The sequence below is a fragment of the Excalfactoria chinensis genome, chromosome 24, assembly GCF_039878825.1.
Source record: "Excalfactoria chinensis isolate bCotChi1 chromosome 24, bCotChi1.hap2, whole genome shotgun sequence".
NCBI classification, from domain to species: domain Eukaryota; kingdom Metazoa; phylum Chordata; class Aves; order Galliformes; family Phasianidae; genus Excalfactoria; species Excalfactoria chinensis.
Genome location: NC_092848.1, coordinates 3104880 through 3128784, shown reverse-complemented (window position 1 = coordinate 3128784; position 23905 = coordinate 3104880). Strand labels below are relative to the sequence as shown.

Here is a 23905-nt window from a genome sequence, read left to right as displayed (position 1 = left end):
TCCCCATCTTGATTCCCTCAGCCAAGAACCAGGACAGCCCGAAGTCTCTGCTCCCACCGACCCTACAGGGGGCAGCTCCACCAGCATCACGGCAGCCTCTCCCCCCCCCCAGTCCAGCTCCTGCCTTGCCATTATCCAGCACAGTCACAGCTGAGGCACACTGGGGATGGGGACTCATTGCTCTGCACCCCCCTGCCCCAATTTTATGGGGACAGCGTGGTGCACCTCCCCATGGGAGCAGTACACAGAGCCCCTGGCCCCCTCCTTCCACTAACAGTGCAGGTGCCTGAGGATAACCCCACAACACATCTGAACACTGATCAATGGAGAAGAGAGGCCGCAGTCCCTCCAGCCACTGCCCTGGGTCTAAATAAAGAGAATTAATCTTAAGTGCATCTTTTCTGTCTTTCTTCTCCTAAATGTGCTGCGTTTTCCCCCTGGAGAGGATGATGGGGTTGTATGGGTGAATGGTGTATGGGCTGTATGGTGAATCAGCACAGGTTCAGCCTCTGGCTCAGAGGTTAATTGAGATAAATTGAGATGTACTGAGGTGACAAAAGGAAGGCAGCACCTCTTCAACTTGCCAAAATGCAGAACACAGCCCAGAGCATCCTCAGAACAGTTTATTTCTGTCATAAACAATGAGTTCTCTCTGAAGGCCAAAGACTGCTCAGCATCTACAGCCCCACATAAGCTCTGGGACTTTAGTCATGGCCATTTTGTCACCAGCATGGGGACAGCAAGGGTTGGAAGGTTGCCTGTGCCATCTCTGCAGTGAGCAGCATCCCAACAGAACCAGCACAAGTGACAAACCTGGAGGTGCAGCCTCGCATCACGGGCAGTGGATCAACCTCTCTGTGCCCCACAGCAGGACAGGAGGTGATGTCACATGAAGGCACTAACAGGAGCGTGGTGCTCAGCCCTTCTCCCACCCTGGGGAAGCAGCAGGTTGAGCAGGGAGGTGGAGGTGGGAGGGCAGGAGCCAGCTCTGCCCTGTGCCCCAAACCAGGTCCCTCATTGGAGCCAGTCCCACATCACTTGCGGCGTTTCCTCTGCTCTTTGCGTTTCTGAGCCCTCACGTCCTTCTTCAGGCGGCTGTCGACGACCTTGAACTGCCCCTTGACACCAGGGGGGCGGCGCACCCGGGGTCCTACCCCCTTCTTAGCCACCAGGTAGGTGACCTGCCGTTTCTCCTTGCCCAGCCCGGCCTTCTTGTAGATGCTGCAGGAGGAAGGGAAAAAAATAGGACTGAGATCCTCAGAGGGGGACCTGCTCCAGGAATTGCCTTTGGCACACATCTATGGGCCAGTATCAGGTCCCCAAGATGGGGCTCTCCCACCCCATACCCTGCCCCAGCTGGTTACACATCCCCTGCGGGGATGGAGCTTTGTGACCATGAAGGACCTGGGTCCCAACTTCACCACTCACCGCCGCAGCTGGGCCACTTTCTCCCTCTCCGAGATGTCCACCGTGCTCACCACGGCCTCCGCTCTCTTCTTCATCTGCTCCATTTTCTTTAACATCTGTGGGGACAGCCAAGGGTCAGTGATACCAGGGAGCAGAATGGGGAGCCAAGCACCCAGCCAGGAGCACAGCCCCACTCACCCTCCTCTTCTTTCGAGCTTTGGCTTCTGCCACCTTCTTGATGGGGCGGGCGTTGATTTGACGCCAGCGCTGCCGATATTCCTCCACTGTCTGCTTGTCCAGGGGGATCTGTTTGCACCGGTGTTGTTTCTCCTCCTCTGTGAACCACTCCGGCAGCTCTCCCTCCTCCTCATTGAAGGAATACCTGCAAGAAAAGGGAACCAGATGAACTGTGGGTTCCCATCCAGGTCCCTTGACGCATCTGCCATGCCATAATCATAGAATCATAGCATGGTTTGGGTTGGAAGGGACCCTAAAGATCATGTAGTTCCAACCCCCTGCTGTAGGCAGGTACGCCTTCCTTTACACCAGGTTGCTCACAGCCCCATCCAGCCTGGCCTTGAATGCTTCCAGTAAAGGACATCCATAACCTTAATGGGAAACCTGTTTCAGTGTCCCACCACCCTCACAGTAAAGCATTTCTTCCTACTATGTAGACTAAACCTAGGCTCAGGAGGAGAATGAATTGTTTCCCCTCCAGCATCCACAGCTGCACCGACCTGTTGAAGGAATCATCAATCAAGTCCCGTTTGGCCTTTTTGGAGGTGGCAATGATGGAGCCAAGCGCCAGACCCTCTGCATCCAGGACACGTGCTTTCTTCACTGCAGCACACAGAGAGATTAAAGCTCAGTCAACAGCCCCAAACCCAGAGAGCAACAAGCAGCCCTCCCACCCCACTGAAGGGTCTGACCCTCCTGTCACCCAAGAGATCCACATCACCTGGAAAACACAGCGCTCCCCACTCACCTGGGTCCTCAATGGGCACCACCTCGAAGCCACACGGCTCTACCAGCCCCCGCTTTCTCTGCACTGGTTTTGGTGGCCTGCAAGGAGGACAGAAGAGCAGTCAGTGTCCTCACCTCCCCACCTCTCCATGACTGCGGGGCTGCACCACATCCAGTCTGCCTCTCACCCCTCCTCGTCGCTGCTGCTGTCATCATCGCTGCTCTGCTCAGCCTCTGCTTCAGCAGCGTCAGCTCCTCTGTGTGCTGCAGCCTGGGGCTCAGCCGCAGCATCCTCCTGGGGTACCTTCTTCTTCTTCTGCTCCTTCTTCTTTGTTTTGCCTGGGGAAAAGGAACCAGTGGGTGAAAGAGGCAGGCCCTGCTGCAAGCCTATCTCGTAAGAGCTGCAGCTTGTTCATGCTGCACTAGTTCTAACTCATTCGTTTGCAATGACATAGAAGGGAAAGCAACTTCTGAACACCTCTGTCCTGCTCAGAGCAGTGTCCACATCTCAGTTTGACCCAATGCCCCACAAAGGGACACGGGACTGTTCCTCTGTGTCCCCACAGCAGTGCGGCCCCCACTAACCTGTCTGGGACTCATGCTGTCTTTCAGCCAACATCTGTGACTGCCCCAGCTCCAGGTCCTCATCTGCATCATCCTCAATGCCAGCAAAAGCGTCCTGGGGACGGGGAGCAGTAGGTAAGGGGACACAGGGGGAACTGCCCCAGCATTTCATTTCTGACACGTTGAAACTCACCTTCCCAAACCACAGGCTGGTCTGCCTCTCCTGCAGCACTGACTTCTCCTCCAGGGGCACCAGTAGGGGATTCTCCTCCCCCTCCTCCTCCTCTTCCTCCTCTTCTTCCTCCATAGGCTTCCCCCTGTGACAGCAGCAGAATTAGTACCAAAGGCCAGTCTCTATATTTGCTCTTAAGGGAGCTCCTGCCTCAGGACAGCCCAGCCCAGCTCTCACCTCTTCACACGCTGCTCTCGTCTCTCCCGCTCCAATCGGCGCTGACGGGCCTCTATCTCAACCAGCTCCTCTGGGTCCAGGTCGCTGGCCAAGGAAATGTCATCCTCATCATCTGCATCTGAGACACAGATGTCATCATCCCCAGGTCTCATTTCCAGCAGGGCATCCGCCGACGCCATATCTCCCCGGGTCATCTCATTCAGCAGCTGCAATGCAAGGGATACCGGAGTCAGGAGCTCGAGCTTGTGCCTACATCTGTCCCATTGCTGTGGCTCTGGGAGCCCCAGGCACACACCTGGGTCCTTTGGATGGTCTGAAGGGAGAACATGCTGGTATCGCCATCGTCGGCGATGGAGACGCCAGGGAGGTCCATCTTCAGCTCCACGCGCTCACGCTGCTTCCGCTGTTCCTTCAGGATCTTCTTCTTCTTTCTGGAAGATGAAAAAACAAAAGGCCAAGGAAATCCAATGTCACAACTCACACCTTATCTCTCTGAGGATGGAGAGCACAGCAGGAGTCACTCCACTGTGAGAGAGTCCAAGCTTCATGGCAAAGCGAGCCCATGTCAGCTTGGAGAAGCAGAGGACCCCAAGAACCCCAGACCCAACCCCCTATATGCAGAGAGACAGACCCCGACACCACTGCCCAGAGCCCTCACACTAATACAATGATCCCTCAACTCTCCTTGGCTGAACTGCTTTTACCTTTTTAGCTCTGCCAGCTCCTTGGCCTTCATCTCCGCTAACGCCAGCTCCACCTCCTCTTCCTCTTTCACCATCTCATCAGCTGCAGCTTTTGGTGTCTTCTCCTCCTCCTCCCGACCTTCCTCCTCTTCCCCAGAGCTCAGGCTGCCAAAAGGAAGGAGGTCAGAGAACCTTTCCTGGTGGCAGCTCCTTCCTACACCAGCTCTGTTGCTCTTACTTGATATCCAGCTCCTTTGCCTGTTCTTTCAGCTTTTTGGTCAAGAATCGCCTCAGTTTTGTCCTCCAGTTCAACAAGGCTCTATGCGGGGAAAAAGCCTGTTAGAAACTCCCCAATAGGCCCAGCGTGATGCCTTGTCTCTATCCCAGTCCCCCCCCAGTACCTGAGCTCCTTGCGTCCCAGCACACGGATGTCCTTGCAGCACTGACGCAGCTCCTCCGTGGTGGAACTGTGATTCTCCAGCTCTCCATCCCCCAGCGTGATCTGCATGAAGAGTGATGAGGCCGTGACTTCTGAGACCCAGCTTTCATCCTGCCTCCCATCCACAGGGACAGGGACCCGGGACACCCAGCTGCCCCTCCTGACGCCTCTGTGCTCGTGCAGATCTGTCTCTGGGGCCACCAAAGTCTCTCTCACAGGCAACTCACCTCGTTGGCCTTAGAGAGGAAATCCACAGGGTTGGGAGCCTTGAGGAAGTCCATCAGGGTGAAGCGGTGGTAGAGAGTGGTGTCACCATCTGCATAGCCTTCTGCCTACGGGAGGAAGGCACTGTTTAAGCTACAGCAAGGCACCAGACAGCTTCAGCCATCTCCTAGATGTTAACAATTCAATGTAATCCATGCGTTGTTGCAGCAGCCTACATAAACGTGCCTATGCAATCCAGGAACAAGGACAGCCCTACCTGCCTGCTGAGGATGGGGACAGCACTAGGATGCCTCCTACAGCCTCACCTAACACAGAGGTGATAACATAAGGCTTTGTGAAGCTCCATGTCCAGCTGAGGCTGCTTGGCAGAGTTTTCAGTGTTCTGTGTCCTAAAAGCACCTCAAGGACTCACAAACCTACTGGTCAGCTATTGCAAAAGAGAGTTTTACTGACCCATTCTCAGCCTCGCAACTTCTTTGTCATTTCTCCAGCCCTGCACCACCATCTAAATGCATAAACCCCCCTAACACTGGTTATTCCAGCACTTTATACCCCACACCTTTCTATTACACTCTCTTTAGCCCCAAGCCCTATCTCCTTTCATTTATTTGGCCACAAACATCAGGTTGCCTACCCAGCACTCTGCTACCACCTTCATGCAGCTTTTCACCTGCCAGCAGGCCTGTTATTAACCATCCACCTCTGCTTTCCACAGACTTAGCTGCTAAAACCAAGCTTCTTCACCCACCTATCCCATAAAGATCAGATTGCTTGCCAGGATAAGCAATACTAGGGAAAAACATAGAGCCAGAGGCTGTCTCATGCTTGGCTCTTAGCATGGGGCAGCACTCCCCATATACCTTTGGCTTTTTCTTGCTGATGAGCTCACTAACAGACTTAGCGTGAACCTCCACCTCCTTGAAGGCGTATTTCGGGTCAAAGAACTTGCTGTCAATTTTGTCTGGAGCCTGATAACCTGGAGTGAGAGAAATTAAAAGACCAGTGGGTTTCTCCAAGCCTCCATTCAATACAACGAGAAGCAACAAGAAGTCTGCAAAGCAACTCACCCTGGCACACCACAAAGATCTCAGCGGACTCATTGCGTGAGGCTTGTGGTTTGGTAGCCTGGACTTTGTGGAAGAACTGTTGGAAGATCCAGAGGAGAGGCTGGTAGTCCCGGGAACGAAAAACCTTGGTGATAAACCATCCACCTTTGCAGAGGAACTCACAGGCCAGTTTTAGAGCCATGAGAGTCAGGTTGGCTGCAGCGGAAGAGAAAAGCAGTCAGCAGAGTTACTGCCGTCCCCACCAGCCTGCTCCATGTCTCACACTGCACACTGATATGGAACTTGCACCAAGCCATGCACCAGCTCTGGGTGACCCCCACCTTGAGAATAGGCATCGTGCACCCAGCTGGCCCCCACGTTGGGTGCTCCATCATTCAGCACCACGTCCACCTTCCACGTCTGCAGCTCCTTGCGCAGAGCCTGAAGGGACAGAACTCATGTTAGTTCTGCTCGAGCCAACAAGTTACTCTCTTGTTTTGCATAAGCCAGCAAGCAACTACCCCAGCCTGCATCCATACCTCCCCACCCAGTGATCTGCTCAGCCCTGGTGCTGGTTTCACCCCCCATTGAGTCCCATTCATGCAGAGTGATACCCCCATCCCTTACAGAGCTACAGTGACACTCAGTGCAGGAGATCCCAGTCCTCACCTGGCGGCATTTCTCAGTGGTGATGTCCTCCTGCAGCGTCACAACGTTGGGAATGGGCTTGATAGGAACCAGATCCACCCCTTGACGTAAAGGAGTGAACAACACAGATCAGCACTACGCTCCAACCCATCCCAAGGCACCTCCCAACCCACCGCCTCAATACTCACCAATGACCAAGCTGGAGACTGGCATGAACTTGGAAGCCACCTGCAGCCTGGAAGGAACAGAGAAGCACTGTGAGATCCCAGAAGAGCCTTCAACCCCAATCAGTGCTGCCACAGCAGCAAGCAAAGGGGCTGCTTGGCATTGCTTTGCATTGCTTGGCATTGCTTGGTATTGCTTTGCATTGCTTTGCATTGCTTGGTATTGCTTGGCATTGCTTTGCATTGCTTGGTATTGCTTGGCATTGCTTGGCATTGCTTGGCATTGCTTTGGCATTGCTTGGCATGGCTTTGCATTGCTTGGCATTGCTTTGCATTGCTTTGCATTGCTTTGGCATTGCTTGGCATTGCTTGGCATTGCTTGGTATTGCTTTGCATTGCTTGGCATTGCTTGGCATTGCTTGGCATTGCTTTGCAGGGCAGCAATGCATCCCAATGGCACTCACCACCCCCCAGGGGCAGCACACAGGTCCAGCAGCGCTCGAGCCTTCTGCAAGAACTGGAACTTCCTATTGAGCTGCAGCAGTTTGAAGGCGGATCGGGATCGGAACCCTGCGGGAGGGAGCGATGGGGGTCAGGAGCTGCCATAGCGCTGCCCAGCCGGGCCCGTAGGAAGCGATGCTCACCCGTCTCCTTGGCCAGGTGGTAGAACTTGTCCCTGCGGCTCTTCCCCGCTTTGCTTTTCTTGCCCATGTCGGGCCTTTCTCTCCCTTAATGGCACCGAACCGCGGGCAGCCAAAGAGGGAAACGAGCCCCACTTACCCCTCGTGCTCACACCACCTGTACCGTCGTGCCCCGCGCCGCACGCTTCACTTCCGCTTCCGTTCAGCTCTCGCCGCCATCTTGGGAGTGGAGCCCTGCACTGTTTTACAAGCAGCCGCGGCCAGGAGAGCGAACACAGGTGTGTGAGTAGAGCGGAATGGCGGACTGTGTTCCATAGGAGTTGTTGTGTTCGGCTTTCGGCCCTTCTGAGCACCATGAAATGAAGACTCTAGCACTGACCTTACCAATATGGCGGGCACGCTGACATAGCTGCTTCGTACTGCGCATGCGCATTGTGAACTAGCGCGTTGACCACAGGCATCGCGGGATCAGACTACGCATGCGCAATCTGGTAGGCGTCACAGTACGCATGCGCTGTCTACTCTCTCATGCACAGGAAGTGACGCTATCGCGTCTTGCGCGCGGGGGGGCGGGCGGCGGAAGTGGAGCGGTGGCCATCTTTAGTGCCGGCAATAGCGGCGCCGGGATTCGATGCCGGCGGAGAAGATGGCGGTGGACGGACCCGAGCAGGTACAGCCGGTCTGGCGGTGCTCACGGCCGGCCGGGGGTGCAAGGATTAGGCCCCTCTGGTTATGGCCGCGGAGCTGTGTGGAGATCGGGCCGATCGCGGCCTAGTGGGCGCCGTGACTCGGCGGGGGGGGGGGGGCGGTTATAGGAGGGGATGTGGGGATACGGGACTGAGGGGGGGGGGAGCGGATGGGGCTGAGCCGGCCTGACTGAGCGCTGTTCTGCAGATGGAGATGGACGAAGGGAAGGGCGGCACCGGGCTGCGGCAGTATTACCTGTCCAAGATCGAGGAGCTGCAGGTGAGCCGCAATACGGCTGTATTGGGAGCTTCTGCTATGGGCTGGGTGCCCTTACCGGCTTCTGGCCTTGGGTAGCTCCAGGAATGGGCCGTCTGCTGCCTCATGGCTTTGACTGGGAGGAGATTGTTTCTTCATTACAACTGATCTGAGTTTTCCTCCTTGTAGTTTAAGGTTCTTGTTCCTTGTTGTGTTACTATTAGACACCCCAAAGTCAGCCCATCTCCTGCTTGTGAGCTCCTTCCACACAGTGAAAGGTTCTCCCCACACCAAGGTGTTGTCCAGCTGTTGTCAGTGGGGTTTGGCTGAGCACCTTGTGCTGGGAAGGGCTGTATTTCTTGCTTGTCCCAGCACAATAACTGCCTTTGTTTCTCATGCTGGAGCTGCTCATGGCTGCTGTGTGTGTGTGTGTGTGTGTGTGTGTGTGTGTGCTCTGTTGGATTGAGAGCTCTGTAGGATGCTGAGAACTTATCAGAGCTTCTTTCTTCACGCAGCTCATAGTGAATGAGAAGAGCCAGAACCTGCGGCGCTTGCAAGCGCAAAGAAATGAGTTGAACGCTAAAGGTAAAGCTCACTTCCTCTCAGCATCCTCAACCTGAGGTTCTATGGACAGCCCTGATGTGGGACAGGAGGCTCCTGGCCTGGCTGGGGGTGCTGCCCCCTCAGTTGGGGGGCTTTGGGTGTCCCCATTTGTCTGCTGATGTCCCATTCTCTCCACAGTGCGGCTGTTGCGGGAGGAGCTGCAGCTGCTGCAGGAGCAGGGCTCTTATGTGGGCGAAGTGGTGAGAGCTATGGACAAGAAGAAGGTGCTTGTGAAGGTATGGAACTGAGTTACTCTGGGGCTGGCTGGAGCAGGATAGACTGTCCCTTCGTCCCTGCAATAGCACGAGCTCTGCAGAGGGTTTAGCAAGTAGAAAAACATGAAGTGAGAGGTCTTTCTACTGAGGATAGGGAAGGCTGTCAGGTGTTTTGGGTGGTTGGCTGAGCTTTAGGGCCCCTTTCTGGTGTGAGTGGGATGTGCAGCCAGGATTCTTGAAGGGTAAAGTAAGTTTTGTGGTGTTAATTGCTGTGTTCCAGGTGCACCCAGAAGGGAAATTCGTTGTGGATGTTGACAAGAACATTGACATTAATGATGTGAGTGTTTAGGGGCCGTGGGAGGGGCATCACAGCTCTCTCCACATTGATTTTACCCTTCTCTGGTGTGGGGCCACTTGGAAGGGCCCTGAAGTGGCCCAACACTGAGCTCTCCCCTCTGCTCTCAGCGCAGGTGACCCCAAACTGCCGCGTGGCCCTACGCAACGACAGCTACACGCTGCACAAGATCCTGCCCAACAAAGTGGACCCTCTGGTGTCTCTGATGATGGTGGAGAAGGTCCCGGATTCCACTTATGAGATGATCGGAGGTTTGGACAAGCAGATAAAGGAGATCAAAGAAGTGATTGAGCTGCCAGTCAAGCACCCTGAGCTCTTTGAGGCGCTGGGAATTGCTCAGCCCAAGGTAAGTCCTATCTGGAGTTCCCTGGGTATGGTTGCTTACCCAACAGTGGTGCTGAGCTCACCCCTTGGTGCTTTCAGGGTGTGCTGCTCTACGGACCCCCTGGCACTGGCAAGACCTTGCTGGCCAGAGCTGTGGCCCACCACACCGACTGCACCTTCATCCGCGTGTCAGGCTCCGAGCTGGTGCAGAAATTCATTGGTGAAGGTAAAGCAGAGTGGCATGAAGCTGCTTCTTGTGCCCATCAGGGCTCTGATGGTGCTGGGTGGCCTTGGGACTGGCCTGTAGGGGATGAGAGCCTTCTGCATGGGGTGCTGGGCAGGCTGAGGGTGCACAGTGTTGAGGCTTTGCTTCCTGCAGGTGCCCGCATGGTGCGGGAGCTGTTTGTGATGGCCCGGGAACACGCTCCCTCCATCATCTTCATGGATGAGATCGACTCCATCGGCTCCTCCCGCCTGGAAGGTGGCTCTGGTGGGGACAGCGAGGTGCAGCGCACGATGCTGGAGCTCCTCAACCAGCTCGATGGTTTTGAGGCCACCAAGAACATCAAGGTAGGGGGGCACTGGGGGGTCTGGTTGAAGCCTGAGCTGTCTGGGGATGGGGCAGTGCCCTGCTTGGCCCCATGATGATAGCAGGGTGACTATCGTGGTGACAATGGCTGTTCTGCAGGTGATCATGGCCACCAACCGGATCGACATCCTGGACTCAGCTCTGCTGCGCCCTGGCCGCATCGACAGGAAGATCGAGTTCCCCCCTCCCAATGAGGAGGTTGGTGGGTGGCCCCACAGTTGGCTTGGGGTCTCTTTTGGTCCCCTGCTGTCCTGATCCTCTCCCTAGGGCTACCACATTGTCCCTAGCCCTGTCAGGGTACGATTCCTGCGGCTTCCCCCCTTGTTTCAATGCTGTTGTTTCCCCCCCCCAGGCCCGCTTGGATATCCTCAAAATCCACTCTAGGAAAATGAACCTGACGCGTGGCATCAACCTGCGGAAGATTGCAGAGCTGATGCCAGGGGCTTCGGGTGCAGAAGTGAAGGTGAGCTGGGTCCTGTGGGCCCCACGGTGCTCTTTGTCCTCACTTGTTGGGAGCTCTGGGGTCATCTGAACCACCCCTGTCCTTACAGGGGGTGTGCACAGAAGCTGGCATGTATGCACTGAGGGAGAGGCGGGTGCACGTCACACAGGAGGACTTTGAAATGGCTGTTGCTAAGGTAAGTGCTGCAGAGCAGCTGCTGGCTGCTTCCTCTCAGCTCTAGGAGGCAGAAACTCCTGGGCAGCGTTTGGCAGGATCTGGGGCTAAACAGCAGTGCTATGGGATGCTCTGGGCAGGAGGTTGGGGTGGCCTTGAAGAGCTCTAGAACCTTCCCTATGCAGGGCTGAAGGTTGCTTTAAAGGGCAGTTTGTGGAGTTACTTGAAGGGAAAAAGGAGCTGTGTGTTGGGCACCAACTGTCCCTTGTTTATACCCAGGTGATGCAGAAGGACAGCGAGAAGAACATGTCCATCAAGAAGCTGTGGAAATAAGGGTGAGCCGGGGGTTGTGTTGTCTCTAATAAAGTGCTGCTGTGCCCACGTCTATGCACTGATTTGGGTACAGGGGCTGCAGCACTGCATTGCTGGAAGGAACCCCACCACACACACACACACAGAACTGCTGCTAACTGGTTTTATTAGAAAATAATCCAAAACAGACAAAACGCTTACGCAAGAGGCAGAGCAGGCACCCCTGAGCCATAACACCCTAGGAATATGTAAACACCCCCCCACCCCCCTCTGCCTGCAATAGCCCAGTGGAAGCTGGGCTGCCCTACAAAGAAAACATAGGCATGGGGCCAGCAGGGTAAGGCACTTCAGTGGGGCTGGTGGGTGGTGCACTGTCCCCTCATCCCCAGTGCAGTGGCCCCACACTCCAGCCCCTTGCCCCAAGCATCTCCAGTTCTCAGAGCCCTGGGGGGGAGGGGGGGGAAAGCTGCTGCCTGCAGGCTGCTGGGGACAGAGCTACCCCCCCATACCTCGTCTCAAGCACAGGATAAGTGTGTAAAACAACGGGGGGGGGGGTGGAGTAATCAACTGATTGTCAAGAACCCAACACTAAAAACTCAGTTACATACAAAAAAGAACAGCTTGGGCTGAACGAGCCCACTGACAACACCACGAGTCACTGCATAGTTTTGAGGTGATTGAGTGCAGGAAGAGGAACTCGAATATATTAATCAAATACAAACCCACTGTACAAAAAGTTTTTTTTTTTTTGTTTTTGTTTTTCTTTTTCTGTTTTTCTTTTTTTTTTTCTTATAAAACCTGTTCACAAAAAATAGTGCAAAAAACATCGGGCACCAGCAGCGGGGCTGGCATTTGGAATGACAAACTTTGGTTGAAGAAGGGGGGCAGGGCTGAGCCTGCCCTCACGGTGGTAGGGAGGGCTGGCAGGGCAGGCAGCAATGCCAGGAGGGGCTTTGGCCAGAGGCAGGGCAAGGAGGGAATGGGGGCAGAGAGCGTGCTGGCAGAGGGCTGCATCCATTGCTACAGGGAGAGGCAAACTGCAAGATGCAAAAGCAAGGACGTGTTAATGCAGCAGGACTTGGGGTAGGGAGAATCAGGGACCCTCTGCTGCTCTGCCTGTGGCGAGAGCTTCCTGGCTGAGGGGAGCCCAGGGGTATGAGAGGCTCCAAATCCCTCCAGGCACATAGGGTTTGTGCAAGTGCTGTATTTGATTCCAGTAAGAAGTACCGTCAGGCTCAGGCAGCAGGGAGAGGAAGAGGAGGAGGAGCTCCTGAGCCCTGCTGGCCTCTTAAGTGAGGCGGATCCCAAGCACTTGTTCCAGTTCCTGCCGACGCTGCTGGACCTGGAGGAGGCGAGGGAGGTCAGGCAGGGCTCGGGGCAGGCCCTGTCCCTCACTGAGGACCAGCTCCTTCTGTGCAAGCAGTCCCTGCTCCCTGGTTTCAGCCTCCCTGCTGCCATCTCAGCCCAGAGGAGCACCCCGCCAGCACAGCACGGAACCCACCTTGGCAAAGATGTGTCTGCCCACAGCCTCCTGGGCCCAGGGCTGTTGGTAAAACTCAGCTCGTCGCTCCTCCTCAGGGTTCCCAATCACATCCGTTATGATCTGAGCAAAGCAAAGCATAAGGGAGAAGGTGAGCACTACGGCCAGCCCCTGCTCAGCCTCCCTCCCTCTCGCCCTGCCCTACCCTTGACATTTTTACCTTGAGGTCCCTCCTCTGTGATTTGATCCACTCCTGGATGAAATCCTGCGGGTTGTTGCTGAAGCTCAGCATGAAATCACGCTGTGTCTTCAGCTGGTTGATGGATTCGATGGTCTCATGGATCTGCAGAGATGAAGGTGAGAGGCAGTTGGAACAACTACGTGGGAACTGGAGTTCATGTCAAGCCCCCAAACCAAGACACAGCTGGCACCAAACCCCCCTAGTTCAGATAGGGGGAAGCTCTGGAGGGAGAGGAGCCCCTCACCTTGGCATCCAGTGAGGCGATCTCCTGCTGGTTGGTGGTGGAAGCCAAGAAGTTGCTCATCTGAGCTTTTAGGGGATCATCCACCTCCACATCGATGTCGTAGCAGGCCGTCTTCTTCTGGTCATTGGGGTCCACGCTGGGAGGAGGCAGAGTGTTAAGGAGGAGGAAGATCAACCACTCTCAAAAGCAATACAAGCATCCCAACCACTGCCCCAAGGAGCTTCCCACGTTATTGGGCTGATTCTTCCCAACAACCTGTGCTCACTGCTGTACTGAGCTGGACACCTCGCAGCACCTGCATCCTCATCAAAGAGTTACCCATTGCTCCAGGCAGCCCACCCCCCCCAGGGGTATTGCCCAGCACTCCTCCACCCCTACCTGATGGTGTGGTTGATGATGATGGGATCCGGGTGCTGCAGGAGCCCTGCTAACTTCATGGGGATCTCAGAGAAGCGCATACGGACACAGTTGAAGATCTGGAGGAGTAAAAGCAGAGCGTTTAGCTGCCAATATAAGGGGATCCTTCCACCCACCACAGAAAAGATTAGGCAGGAACAAGGTTTTACTCAGCCTTGCTTTGTGCGTGCCAAGCTGATAGCTGCACAACAGAGCATGGGGAGGGGGACAGTGACCACTCCAAGCCAGGAACAAATGCTTTTCTTGGCTTTGAAGGGTGGGAATGGTGCTCTCCTCCCCAGCAGGGACCCACACAGCCAACAAGGGCAGCCCAGAGGCAGGTGAAGGAGAGCTGTGGACTCACCTGTCGGAAGTAGCGGTTGCAGTTGATGTACTCCTTCTCATGGCTGTCCTGCAGCTTGTTGTGCTTGATGTACAGCCAGAGCGCCTGCATGATGCTGGCACGGGTCTGGGTGTGCACCCCCAGCAGGCGAGCCAGGCGAGGGTCCAGTTTGTATTGTGGTGGCTGCAGGGACATGCAGGATTAAGGGCATGTTTGGCACGTGGCCCTTCAGTGGGCACAGTGTCCTACACAGCCCTCGTGCTGCTGCAGACTGAGGGCCATTCCTAGAGCTCCTCTCCACTGCTTTCTGTATCATAGCACATTACCCAACAGCCTCCCTCATGTAAGACCTTGCCCCAGCCCAGGCTCGTTTCAGCCCACACAGCTGAGCTGTGCTGGAGGGCAGCATGGCACTGGTAACACCTTACCTGGTGATCCAGCATCAGCAGCAGGGTGCACTTCACATTGACATCGCCAGGACGCTTCACTTGGAAGCCATCAGTCTCCTGGGTCGTGGGCAGACGGTGCCACTAGGAGAGTAAAGGGACACTGTTTAACTTGGTCTAACCAACACTGATGAGCTCCAGCCCAGCTGTAGGCAGTTCAGGTGGACTATGGGAGCACTGGATTGGGCTGAATGCTTGATTCCAATTGCAAACAGCTCCCATAGTCTCTGTGGGATCACAGTCCCTGCTTCACCCACTAGAGGGGCTTGATGCCACAGCAGCTCTCACAAACCATTCCACCTAATGGGGATTGACCTCCAACAAGGGGGTATCGCCACAGGAATCAGTATTTGCCATAAGTAGAGTCACAAATTTGAAGGAGCTTGGGGCTGCCCAAGACATCCATCAGAGCCACATCTGTGCTACAGCCTGACGCCTCCCAGCTCCACCCATGGACACGAGGGAGTTAAGAACCAACCCTGGGGCTGTATGGAGCAAGCAGCCTGCTGTTGGGAGCCATCCAGGTGAGAGGGGCCGGGCTGGCCTCATCGGGCTGCCAGCCAGCACCACTGAGCTGCAAACTGCAGCCTAGAAAGTACAGCAACGTGATCCTCAGGGATGGCTCAGCACTGCTTTGCTGAATACAGATGCCTCTCCACCCTGAAGCACCCAGCGAGGGTTGCTGGTGCTGGACTGGGGAGCTGAGCACCTGCAGGGTAAGCAGGGCTACCTCCCATTGCACTGAACAGCTCTCATCCCTCCTGGTGTGCAGCCCTGCAGTGCAGCCAAGCACATCTCACCTCCACCAAATGGTTGTCTGGCCCGTACAGCTCTTTGTCCAGCTCGATGACGAGGCTCTTGAAAAAGGAGGAGAACTTCCTCTTCTGTTTGCTTGGCTGCAAAACATCGCGTGCGAAACTTGGCCTTGATGCTGCCAACACCACGGAGGGCCCCAGCCCAAAACACCACCTCCAGCAGCCAGGGAGAGAAAGACTGCATCTATCCCAGCCAGGCTCTCAGTGCAGAGCACCAGACAAGCAGCACAGCCCTCCTCCCACCGCCACATTTATCCCTGCCCAGATCCTTACGTCCTCCAGCAGTTTGCCTTCCACGCGTAGCTCCCAAGAGGCCACACGCTCACCACCCTCTCCTTCTTCTTTGGCCGGGGTGAAAGTGTTGGAGATGTAAATCCTCAGCTTCCGCTTTTGCTGTGGAATAGGAAAACAAAGAGTGGGGATGTTTGGAATGAGAGGATGGCTGGCAGCACCCATCTCCTACCTCTACCCTCACCCAGCTGCTTGCCCTCCTGGCCAGCTACGCACCGTCAATGGTTTCTTGATGGCCTCTTGAATCTCCATCCTCTTCCGAGCGATGGTTTGGTCCAGCTTGCGCTCAAAGGCCAGGAGGTCCATGTAGGCCTGGGATTCTGGGACAAGCTCCCGGATCTATCAAATGATAACAGTCAGTCCCTCACGTGCTGCAGTGGTGCTGCATCCCACTCCAAGTCCAGCACCTTTACCAGTCCACAAAGCTGCACTGATTGGAGCTTGTCACTGTACCTAACATCCTGCCCCACGTCACAGGCAGGGACCGTAACCCTGCATTGTCAAGAGGAACCCCAAGAGAGAAGCTTGGGAATGACCAGAGGTCTGCATCCCAAGCCACTGCTTGCTCCTTGCTTGCCCAAAGCCTTGCTTGCTTTAACTGTGCACATCCCTCTAACCGAAATGTTCCAGGCCATTTGGGGATGAAGCAGAAACATTCATCATGCAGCACGAGGTTCAATGAGATCGTCCTACCATGGGGAGTTTCATCATCAACTCCTTCCATGCACCAAAGTGACACTCACCCTCTGTGGCAGGACCTTGTCAGCCATCTTCCTCCTCTTCACCCTGCAAGAAGAATGAAGTAAAAGAAATGATCCTGCAGCAATCTCAGGACGCTGCAGATCTTGTTGGCTGCCTGTCTTGGGGGACACAGCATGGTGGCTCTTTTGGCCCCACGCAGGCCATGCATGGGACCAGGCTTTGGGGAGTGCTGTGATGCCATGGGGATGGATCAGTTCAAGCCAGGTTCCAAGATCCTACTGCAGCAAACAGCTTGATCCAAGGGGAAATGCCCCCATCAGCTACAGGACAGACATTTCAGAACCGCAGGAAGGGAATGAAGAAAGGCTGTAAAAGCATCTAATAGCAGAAGCCTTGGAAGCAAGTGGATAAGAAACTGTACCCCAGGAACAGAGAGAAATAACATGGGAAAATGCTCTCTTTCTCACTCAGTTACGTTATAGCCCAGCATGCACAGGAGAGTTCCTTTTCCTGGACAGCAACAGGGCATCAAATGTGGCACTACTGCTGCCATCCTGAGCATTTGGCCACTAAAGGCTGGTGCTGCCCCCCATTCCTCCCTTTCTTCCACAGCCAGCCAGGAGCAGGGAAGCTCAGCAGAGCTCTGTGCACAGCCCTGAGCTCCCCAGCACAGCTGATCCCACGCAGCCACAGCTTTATCCAGCTGCTGACGTCCCTGTTCAGTGGGCGAGGACGTCTCAGCCTCGTGTCCTTAATCCCCAGCTTGCTCTGGAGCACAGAATGGATGCACAGCCCTGGCATAGAGACACTGGTCACTCCCTGCAAAGGGATCATTAAGCCATCAGCCCCACTGTGCAGCAAGGGCAGGGAATGGGACCAGAACATCCATTAGGACTGAGGGACCCTGAGGAATAACCACCAGTAATCTAGAAGCCCTCATGGAAACAGGAACAGGGCAGAGGGATTAACAGCATCATAAACAAGCGAGGAGCTGCTGGCAAAACCACATGGCTCACAGAGACCATCCCAAGTAAACAGCCACAGATCTGGGGAGGATCCCTGCCATGTGCCAGAAGCTTCTGCAGCTCTGCCTGCCTCCTGTCAAGGCTGGGAATTGAGTGTCCATCTATCTCTGTGCCTGCCCAGGCCAGCACTAAGCCCCTGGGAACAGGGAAAGGTTCTGACAAGCTGGTGCTTAAACTAAAGCATACAGCTTTTTGGTTACCACTGGGGAGATCAGAGCATGGGGAAGCTGCAAGCCAAGTGATGTGCCCCAGCCTTATGATGTGCCAACAACGGGGCCATGCTGTAGGTTTTAGTGGAGAAATGCAACCAGAAGGCAGCAATCAGATTCAGAGAGTGAACCCCTCCGCTCCAGACTGGCTGAGGGTGCTCCTGTGTCACCCCTTACCCTCTCCTCTGGGTGGCCATGGGTGGCTGGGACTGGGGAGCCAGCAGACGCTTCCTGAAGGGGTCCATCATGGACTGTGGCAGGCCGGGTCGCAGTGGGGATGCTGCTCCATATGGGGGTGCTCCTGGAGGTCCCACCTGCAGCCCTGCCATGGGCATGCGGCTGCCTGGAGGCATCCCGGGGCGCTGACAGGGGAGAGAGAGAGAAGAGGGGGGTGTTAAACATGGGCCCCCTAAGCAGGGGAAGGACATCAGGAGGGTGGCCTTCATTCCTGGTGGATGTAGTGCTGAATCCTCTCCCTTCCAGGCACCTACACAGGGCATTTACAGCCTCCTCCCCCGTGGGATGTTTAACCACTGTTGCATGAATCCCAGCCTGGAGCATTTCTTGTGGTCTCTATCTCCTGCAGCAGAGCAGTTTGGCCAGCACCAGCAGCTGACACTGGGTCTGCACTATGCACAGCCCTTGGGTGCTCAACACAAGCTCCCAGCACCCCGCTGCTGCTCATCCCTACTTGCTCCAGCACGCTTTGCCTGCACTCTGGGATCCTCTGATCCTCCAGCTCCCCCCTGGCAAGGAACTGGTGAGGCTGGGAAAGCCACCAAGCCAGCAGAACAGCATTTCTTCCCCTTCACAGGTTACCTGACATGCCAAGACAGCTCCTGCAGCTCCCCTCCTGCCTTCTGACCCACATCCTGCAGACAGAGACAGAGCTTTGGTGCACAGGAGCTCGCAAAGCCAACTCATTATCTCAAAGGGGCCAAGAGTCCAGCAAGGAGAGCTCAGCCGCAGGCAATGCTGCAGGCTGACGAGCTTATCTGCATGTAGGCATTAATTCCAGTGCAAATCCCACATAAGATCACCACCAGCAGCAGCCTGCCTGGCCTCAGCAACTTTTAGAGGCAGGCTCAGAGCCACGGTGTGGGTGCTTGGAGCCAAAACCCACTCACCTCCTCATTGGAATAGCCCAAAAGCCTTTAAACGCAAACAACAGAAGAGCTGAGGCTGCTGGACAACATATGAACAGCTCTTGCTCCAGAGCCCATAGCCACGGGCATCCCAACCCAGCAGGAAATCCCCAAAATACACCAGCTTCAGCATGGAGGAGCATTCCACAGCTGGGAAGTCAAAGAGCAGCAGCCCAGGAGGTGGCAGGATGGGGACTGCAGGAGGGATTCATAAAGCACACGCACACGAAGCCCGTTGCACAACCATCTGCTGCTTTCACCTTTGCTTGGCTCGCCTTTGAAGCTGCTCGCCAACCTGCCTGAGCTACGAGGCAAAAAGCTTTTCCTAACAGCCCCCAGATGTTTTGCTCCCTTTGATCAGCCCCGTTTTGGCGATGCCTCGCTGCAAACAGGACTGCACAGGCTTTGTCTGCAGGGTTCTGCTGGCTGCAAGGCACTGCCTGGGGCTGTGCATGGGTACAGCACGGCTACAGGAGGATGGGAGCTCCAGGAACCGTGCTGATTTGCCTGCAAGGGCTAATGGAGAACAAACAGGCAAGAAATGAGGCTGCGACACTTGTGATTAACAGCAAAGAAACATGGAAACCCTCAGAACTCAGTCGTTTCGCAGCCTTTTTTCCCCCTCCCCTAGGAAAAAAGGGAAGGGGGAATCCTCCACGCGCATTTCTTTCTCAGTTTACCCTCAAGATTCGCAATGAGCAGATGGAAAAGTGTCTGAGCAAAGCAAGGCAGCCTTTGCTGTGGCCACGCAGTCCTGCTAAGGGCAAACAGCCCCCTCGCATGAAGGCTGCAGGCTCTGGGCACGCAAACACAGCACAGCCATAAATCCCTAGCTAAGCCATTAAGCAGCATTACAGCCCCAGCGGGGTGAAGCCTCCAGCACCCTCCAGCCCTGCAAATTGAGCAGGATGCAAAGAGGGCTTAAATTCAGGATATTTTATTAGAGCACCTCTAACGGTGACCTTCCTTATATCCTTCCTGCCTAACAGATATCCTCTCCCCTTCATCTAGGGCAGCACCACGGTCCTACCCCTATCACATGCCTCTTCATCCTCCCCTTTCTGCCCCACGGCCTCCTCCTCTTCTTCCTCCTCCCACCACCAGCAGGGCGGACAAAGGGCAAAAATCTCGCTCCAAGGAACGAGCTGGATGGCATCCAGCCCTCCCCACAGAGAAATGAGTAGAGCCATTTGGAAATGGGACAAAAAACAGCTTGTTTCTGTTCCCTGCCAAAGCTGGAAGAACGAATCGGGCTGGCCGAGGAGCAGAGGTTCATCCCAGGTCAGTGCACAGGCCTCTTGCATTTGGGGAGCTCTGTTTAGAGTCAGCTTCAATCGGAGCAAGCGGGGGCTGGAATGCTTCTTGATGGACACTCAGCAGCATGACAGGAGCCTCGTTGCTTGCCAAAGGCCTCTTCTTGAGGAAGGGCAGGCCAGAAAGAAGATGCTGGTAGCAGAAAGGGGGGGGAAAAAAAAGGAGGGGGGAAGCAGCAATAACATTGAAGGCTAGATCTGCAGGAAGGGTACAGATTACACTGGAGGAAAAGCAGTAACTCAGAAATCAGCCTCTCTCCATCTTCTCTCCAGAACCCAGCAGTGAGGGGGTGCTGCACAAACAAAAGGACCCCCCTGCACTGAGCTCACCCCTCCTATTGTGGCAATGCCAGGACCACGAGCAGGGTGTGCACTCCACAGGGCCATGAGCATGCAAGAAGGCTGCAATGCACCGAGCACCAGCAGCTCCGTGCTGACTCCCCAAGCAGAGCCTTAAGGCTCGTAAAACCCCTGATGCAATGCCCCATTTCCACTCAGTTTGCTCTTGTCACCCACTAGATATCTGGGGAATGAAAACCCATCTGTATCCTCACCCAAAAGGTTCCAGGGGGCAGCTCTTCCTGCCAGCCCCCCCCCCATGCATCCCACATCACTTCCTTTTGTAATGTGGGCAAAAGCAAACCCTGCCCAAACAGGAACCCAGCTCTGCACTGGGAGAAGAGACAAAGTGAACATCAGCAGGACAGTGCTGCTGTTGGTGAGGTGTCACCCTTGGCTGCAAGCTCCTGGATGTAGGCAGGCTGCTGCAATGCTCAGGTGAGCTGCAATGCAATGCTTCAGCAGCAGGAGCCTCAGCTAAAAAACCGTCAGTGAGGAAGCAGTAAATTCAAGAGTGGACAGCAAAGCAACAGGCAGCAAAGCCGAGCAGACTTGAGGACACGTGCTGGCAACATGTCAAGCACCAGCTGTGATATCTGGGTTCAGGCAAACTTGCCCACGTGTTGCTTTGCAGCTGCAGATGATCCAGGTCACGGGCTCCAAGCAGTGCAGGCTGCAGTGCTCACACCAGGAGCCACCAGGCATGCTGACACTCGGGGGGGGAAAGGCCACAATAGTGAAGACTTCTAAGCATGCTTCCACACCGCAGGGACTTGGCAAGAGAACAGAAGGGATGCACGAGTTACAGCCTGGGACTTTCACCTCATGCTGATGGCCGTGAAGAGCACAGGATAAGGGGGAGCAACCTGAGGAACAGAGGCTGCAGCAGGCAGAGAAAGGAGAACTCAGGGGGGATTTATGCCCTAAACACAGGTGTTAACACAAGCAGGAACAAGGAAGAAAGGTGCATGAGTCTGCAGGAGAAGCAAAGCGTGCTCTGAGCTCTGCTGCTGCCTGCTTCCCTCCAGCACCAAGAGGAGAGCAATTCTCTGCTTTGTGTCACGGCTTCAATCTGCTGGATGCTCTGATGAAACCTGCCTTGGAAACAGTTCCCCCCTGGGAAGGAAGGGTGGGTCACGCAGCAATGCAAGCCTTTCCTAATGGGATCCAGCAGGTCCGTTTGGGAGCAGAAAGCTCCAAGTCCTTCCTCGGCCACGCACAGCCACGCTTCCTCCCATATCACTTTGTTAGCAGTTGTTTGGCTTGCAACAGCCCTTCCGTCCCACGGAAATGGGATTCCTGCTTGTCAGCAAGTGCCAATGAAATGCTTTGAACGGGGCACTTCATTAACTCCACTTCTACGGGGCAACCTCAAGGCCAGAGCACCGTTCTGCACAACCCCCTCCTCCAACTGCATCACAGAGCCGAGCCCATTCCCTACCACAGCATCAACCTGATTAACTCGGGAAGGATCTCCCAAGCCTGAAACCTGCAATACAACAAACAGAAGGAACTCCTGATGGATTTATGCTAACCTGAGCCTTGGGATGGGGGTGAACACACCAATGTGCAGCTGATCGCCCTGAACACACTCCTGAAACAACCACTCCTTTCTGCTCTGCAAACATCAGTGCCATCAGTTATCCTCCCCACTTTCCTTCTTGAGCTGCTGGTGAATAGCCAGCCAGGCAGGGATGTCAAAGGATTAGCATACATTTAATAATCCACTGATTAAAGAGCCCCCTAAGCACCCGTTGGCATAGATGAGGGCTGCCATGTTCTCTAGCGAGCCTAATGCAGCAGAAGGAGCCTGACTCACTGGTTACCCCCTGAGAAGTCCTTGCGGGCACCGCAGTGTTGACCACTCGGTGGGGAGGAGCTGCTTTTGAACAGGCCTGCAAATTGCAAAACAAAAGACAGACCGGATCGATCGGCCCCAATCCCCTCCCGCTGCAGGGCTGGCTGTGCCAGCAAGCTGCCGGCCAGACACAACGACGACGACGACTTGCATTACCCAAACACTGCAGCACGCTGCCATATGCTCCCAGTCTCACCCTACCCCATCCATACGCTCCCAACACCTGCCACAAGTGCAGCACTGTGGCCATGGATAAGGGAGGGGGGGGTGAAAGCAAGCATATGTGCCCCTGTTTACCCACAACAGAGCGATGCCCGCTGGGTTCTGCAACCTGCTGCCGTGCAGGGAAGGTCGGGATGAAGCCTCCCTATAGCTCTGAGTCACATTACAGCCAATGCAGGGCCGGATTGGCCTAGCTAAAGCCATCTCAGTTTTCACTTTGGGGTTTTTTTCAGCTTCACGGGTTGTTTCTCTTCCTTTTGTCCAGCAAAGTTGGAAACTCCCCCCATCTGGATGGATGGATTGCTTCGGTCGGAACTCAGAATGCATTAGAGAACGAGGCTCCTCCATAAACAACCCCACAACACGTGGGGGGCCGAACCAACAGAAAAGGCAGCAAGAAAGAGAGCAGAGTCCACGGCTTCCAGCACTGCTGCGGGTCACATTTACTCCCCTTATTCCCATTCCTTCCCCTTAACGTTCATCATCACCGTTCCATCTCCGGAGCTGGAGGTGAACAAGGACGGCTGGGATGGACCCTCCCGGGCCCGGCAGCGCCCCACAACACGGCCTGGTGGGGGGAGGACGGGACTCCCCCCCATAGAGCTGAACGCTTCCCCGTTAACTTTTTAATAGGGGGGGAGGAAAGGGGGACCAGGACAGCCGCCCCCACTATGGAGCTCCCTTCCCCCCCGCACCGCCGGGGCCCCACGCTCAGGAAGCAGCACCGCTTCCTCCGGGCCCAAAAGGCCTCTGAACCCCCACGGCCCCTCCGGAGGCCTCTGAGTAACCCCCCCATAGAGCCGCCCCCCGCCCGCCCTCACCTGGTACTGCGCTCCCGTAGGCCCCATCGGACGATACCCCGGAGCGGCAGCGGAGGCCGGAGCCGGGCTGGGGCCTCTCATCATACCGGGTCCGGGTCCAGGAGGTGGAGGAGCTGCGGAGCCGGAAGGAGGCAGAGGGCTGAGAGGGAACGCTCCGCGGGCGGCCATGGCGGAACCGAACCGGGCCGGGCCTAAGGGTGGGGGGGGGGGGGGCGGCCCGGCGCTGTTTACTCGGAAGCGGCGGCGCCCGGAGCTGAGGCAGAGCGCGGCATTAGAAGCCACGCCTCTTCCACTAAGCCACGCCTCCTCCACTAAGCCACGCCCCCTGTCCAAGCCACGCCCATCCACTAAGCCACGCCCCCTTGAGCGGGGCACGCCCCAGAGCAAAGCCACGCCCTTCTAACGTAGCCCCGCCTCCTCTCCGTGGCCACGCCCCCAACACAAACCCCGCCCACCCTTGTGGCCCCGCCCCCTGGGGCACGTATGTGTATAGATGTGCATAGCTTGCACGTGTGTTCATACGTGTGTGTGTGGGTGTAGATGGATCTGCATGTGTACACCTGTGTGCATGTATGTACCTCTGTGTGCATGTATGTATCTCCATGTGCATGTATGTACTCATGTGTATGTGTGCACATGTGTATTCACATGCTTGCATGTGCCTACATGTGCACATGTATGTACACACATGTCCATGTGTTTTGATGTGTACTTGTGTGTGCATGCACGTGCAGCTGTGCACGCACCCATGTGTGCATGCATGTGTGTTTACACAGCTGTGCACGTGTCCATGTGTGTGCACATGCTTGCATATGTGCCCACGTGTGCACATGCATTTGCACGTGTGTCCGCGTGTGCATGCTCGTGTGC

The 23905-nt window shown here is 55.5% G+C and overlaps 3 protein-coding genes across 3 annotated transcripts; 1 reads left to right on the top strand and 2 right to left on the bottom strand.

Moving 5' to 3' along the window:
* Window positions 1–605: 605 nt before the first annotated feature.
* On the bottom strand, window positions 606–7363 carry FTSJ3 (FtsJ RNA 2'-O-methyltransferase 3). Its single transcript, XM_072356536.1, has 21 exons — window positions 7193–7363; window positions 7013–7118; window positions 6573–6619; window positions 6406–6485; window positions 6078–6177; window positions 5758–5952; window positions 5551–5666; window positions 4693–4797; window positions 4428–4528; window positions 4265–4345; window positions 4048–4191; window positions 3639–3774; window positions 3344–3549; window positions 3128–3251; window positions 2956–3049; window positions 2559–2709; window positions 2393–2469; window positions 2145–2247; window positions 1606–1789; window positions 1429–1523; window positions 606–1221 (listed from the first exon to the last, which is right to left on the bottom strand). The coding sequence occupies exons 1-21, from the start codon at window positions 7257–7259 to the stop codon at window positions 1035–1037; spliced, it is 2499 nt and encodes an 832-aa protein (XP_072212637.1). The 5' UTR covers window positions 7260–7363; the 3' UTR covers window positions 606–1034.
* Window positions 7364–7722: 359 nt separating this feature from the next.
* On the top strand, window positions 7723–11214 carry PSMC5 (proteasome 26S subunit, ATPase 5). The gene is made up of 12 exons (XM_072356566.1): window positions 7723–7859; window positions 8084–8155; window positions 8647–8716; window positions 8873–8970; window positions 9230–9286; window positions 9420–9650; window positions 9728–9854; window positions 10008–10198; window positions 10317–10415; window positions 10570–10680; window positions 10769–10855; window positions 11113–11214. Exons 1-12 carry the CDS (start codon window positions 7821–7823, stop codon window positions 11164–11166), a joined length of 1236 nt encoding a protein of 411 aa, XP_072212667.1. The 5' UTR covers window positions 7723–7820; the 3' UTR covers window positions 11167–11214.
* Window positions 11215–11936: 722 nt separating this feature from the next.
* SMARCD2 (SWI/SNF related BAF chromatin remodeling complex subunit D2) lies at window positions 11937–23342 on the bottom strand. The gene is made up of 13 exons (XM_072356565.1): window positions 23036–23342; window positions 17515–17699; window positions 16145–16187; window positions 15618–15740; window positions 15384–15503; window positions 15096–15191; window positions 14278–14379; window positions 13871–14032; window positions 13489–13586; window positions 13111–13246; window positions 12846–12968; window positions 12647–12748; window positions 11937–12487 (listed from the first exon to the last, which is right to left on the bottom strand). The coding sequence occupies exons 1-13, from the start codon at window positions 23201–23203 to the stop codon at window positions 12434–12436; spliced, it is 1512 nt and encodes a 503-aa protein (XP_072212666.1). The 5' UTR covers window positions 23204–23342; the 3' UTR covers window positions 11937–12433.
* Between the last annotated feature and the right edge of the window lie 563 nt (window positions 23343–23905).

Bases quoted from the DNA above. Each gene is read 5' to 3' on its own strand.
- FTSJ3 (XM_072356536.1), bottom strand. From the start codon at position 7,259: ATGGGCAAGAAAAGCAAAGCGGGGAAGAGCCGCAGGGACAAGTTCTAC. The intron at 5,953-6,077 runs GTGGGGGTCACC...CTTCCGCTGCAG, and splicing joins GCACGATGCCTATTCTCAAG to CCAACCTGACTCTCATGGCT. The intron at 3,550-3,638 runs GTGTGTGCCTGG...CTTGCATTGCAG, and splicing joins AGACCATCCAAAGGACCCAG to CTGCTGAATGAGATGACCCG.
- PSMC5 (XM_072356566.1), top strand. From the start codon at position 7,821: ATGCCGGCGGAGAAGATGGCGGTGGACGGACCCGAGCAG. The intron at 8,717-8,872 runs GTAAAGCTCACT...TTCTCTCCACAG, and splicing joins AAATGAGTTGAACGCTAAAG to TGCGGCTGTTGCGGGAGGAG. The intron at 10,681-10,768 runs GTGAGCTGGGTC...CTGTCCTTACAG, and splicing joins CTTCGGGTGCAGAAGTGAAG to GGGGTGTGCACAGAAGCTGG.
- SMARCD2 (XM_072356565.1), bottom strand. From the start codon at position 23,203: ATGGCCGCCCGCGGAGCGTTCCCTCTCAGCCCTCTGCCTCCTTCCGGC. The intron at 14,380-15,095 runs GTGAGATGTGCT...TTACTCTCCTAG, and splicing joins CAGACAACCATTTGGTGGAG to TGGCACCGTCTGCCCACGAC. The intron at 14,033-14,277 runs GTAAGGTGTTAC...ATGTCCCTGCAG, and splicing joins TGCTGATGCTGGATCACCAG to CCACCACAATACAAACTGGA.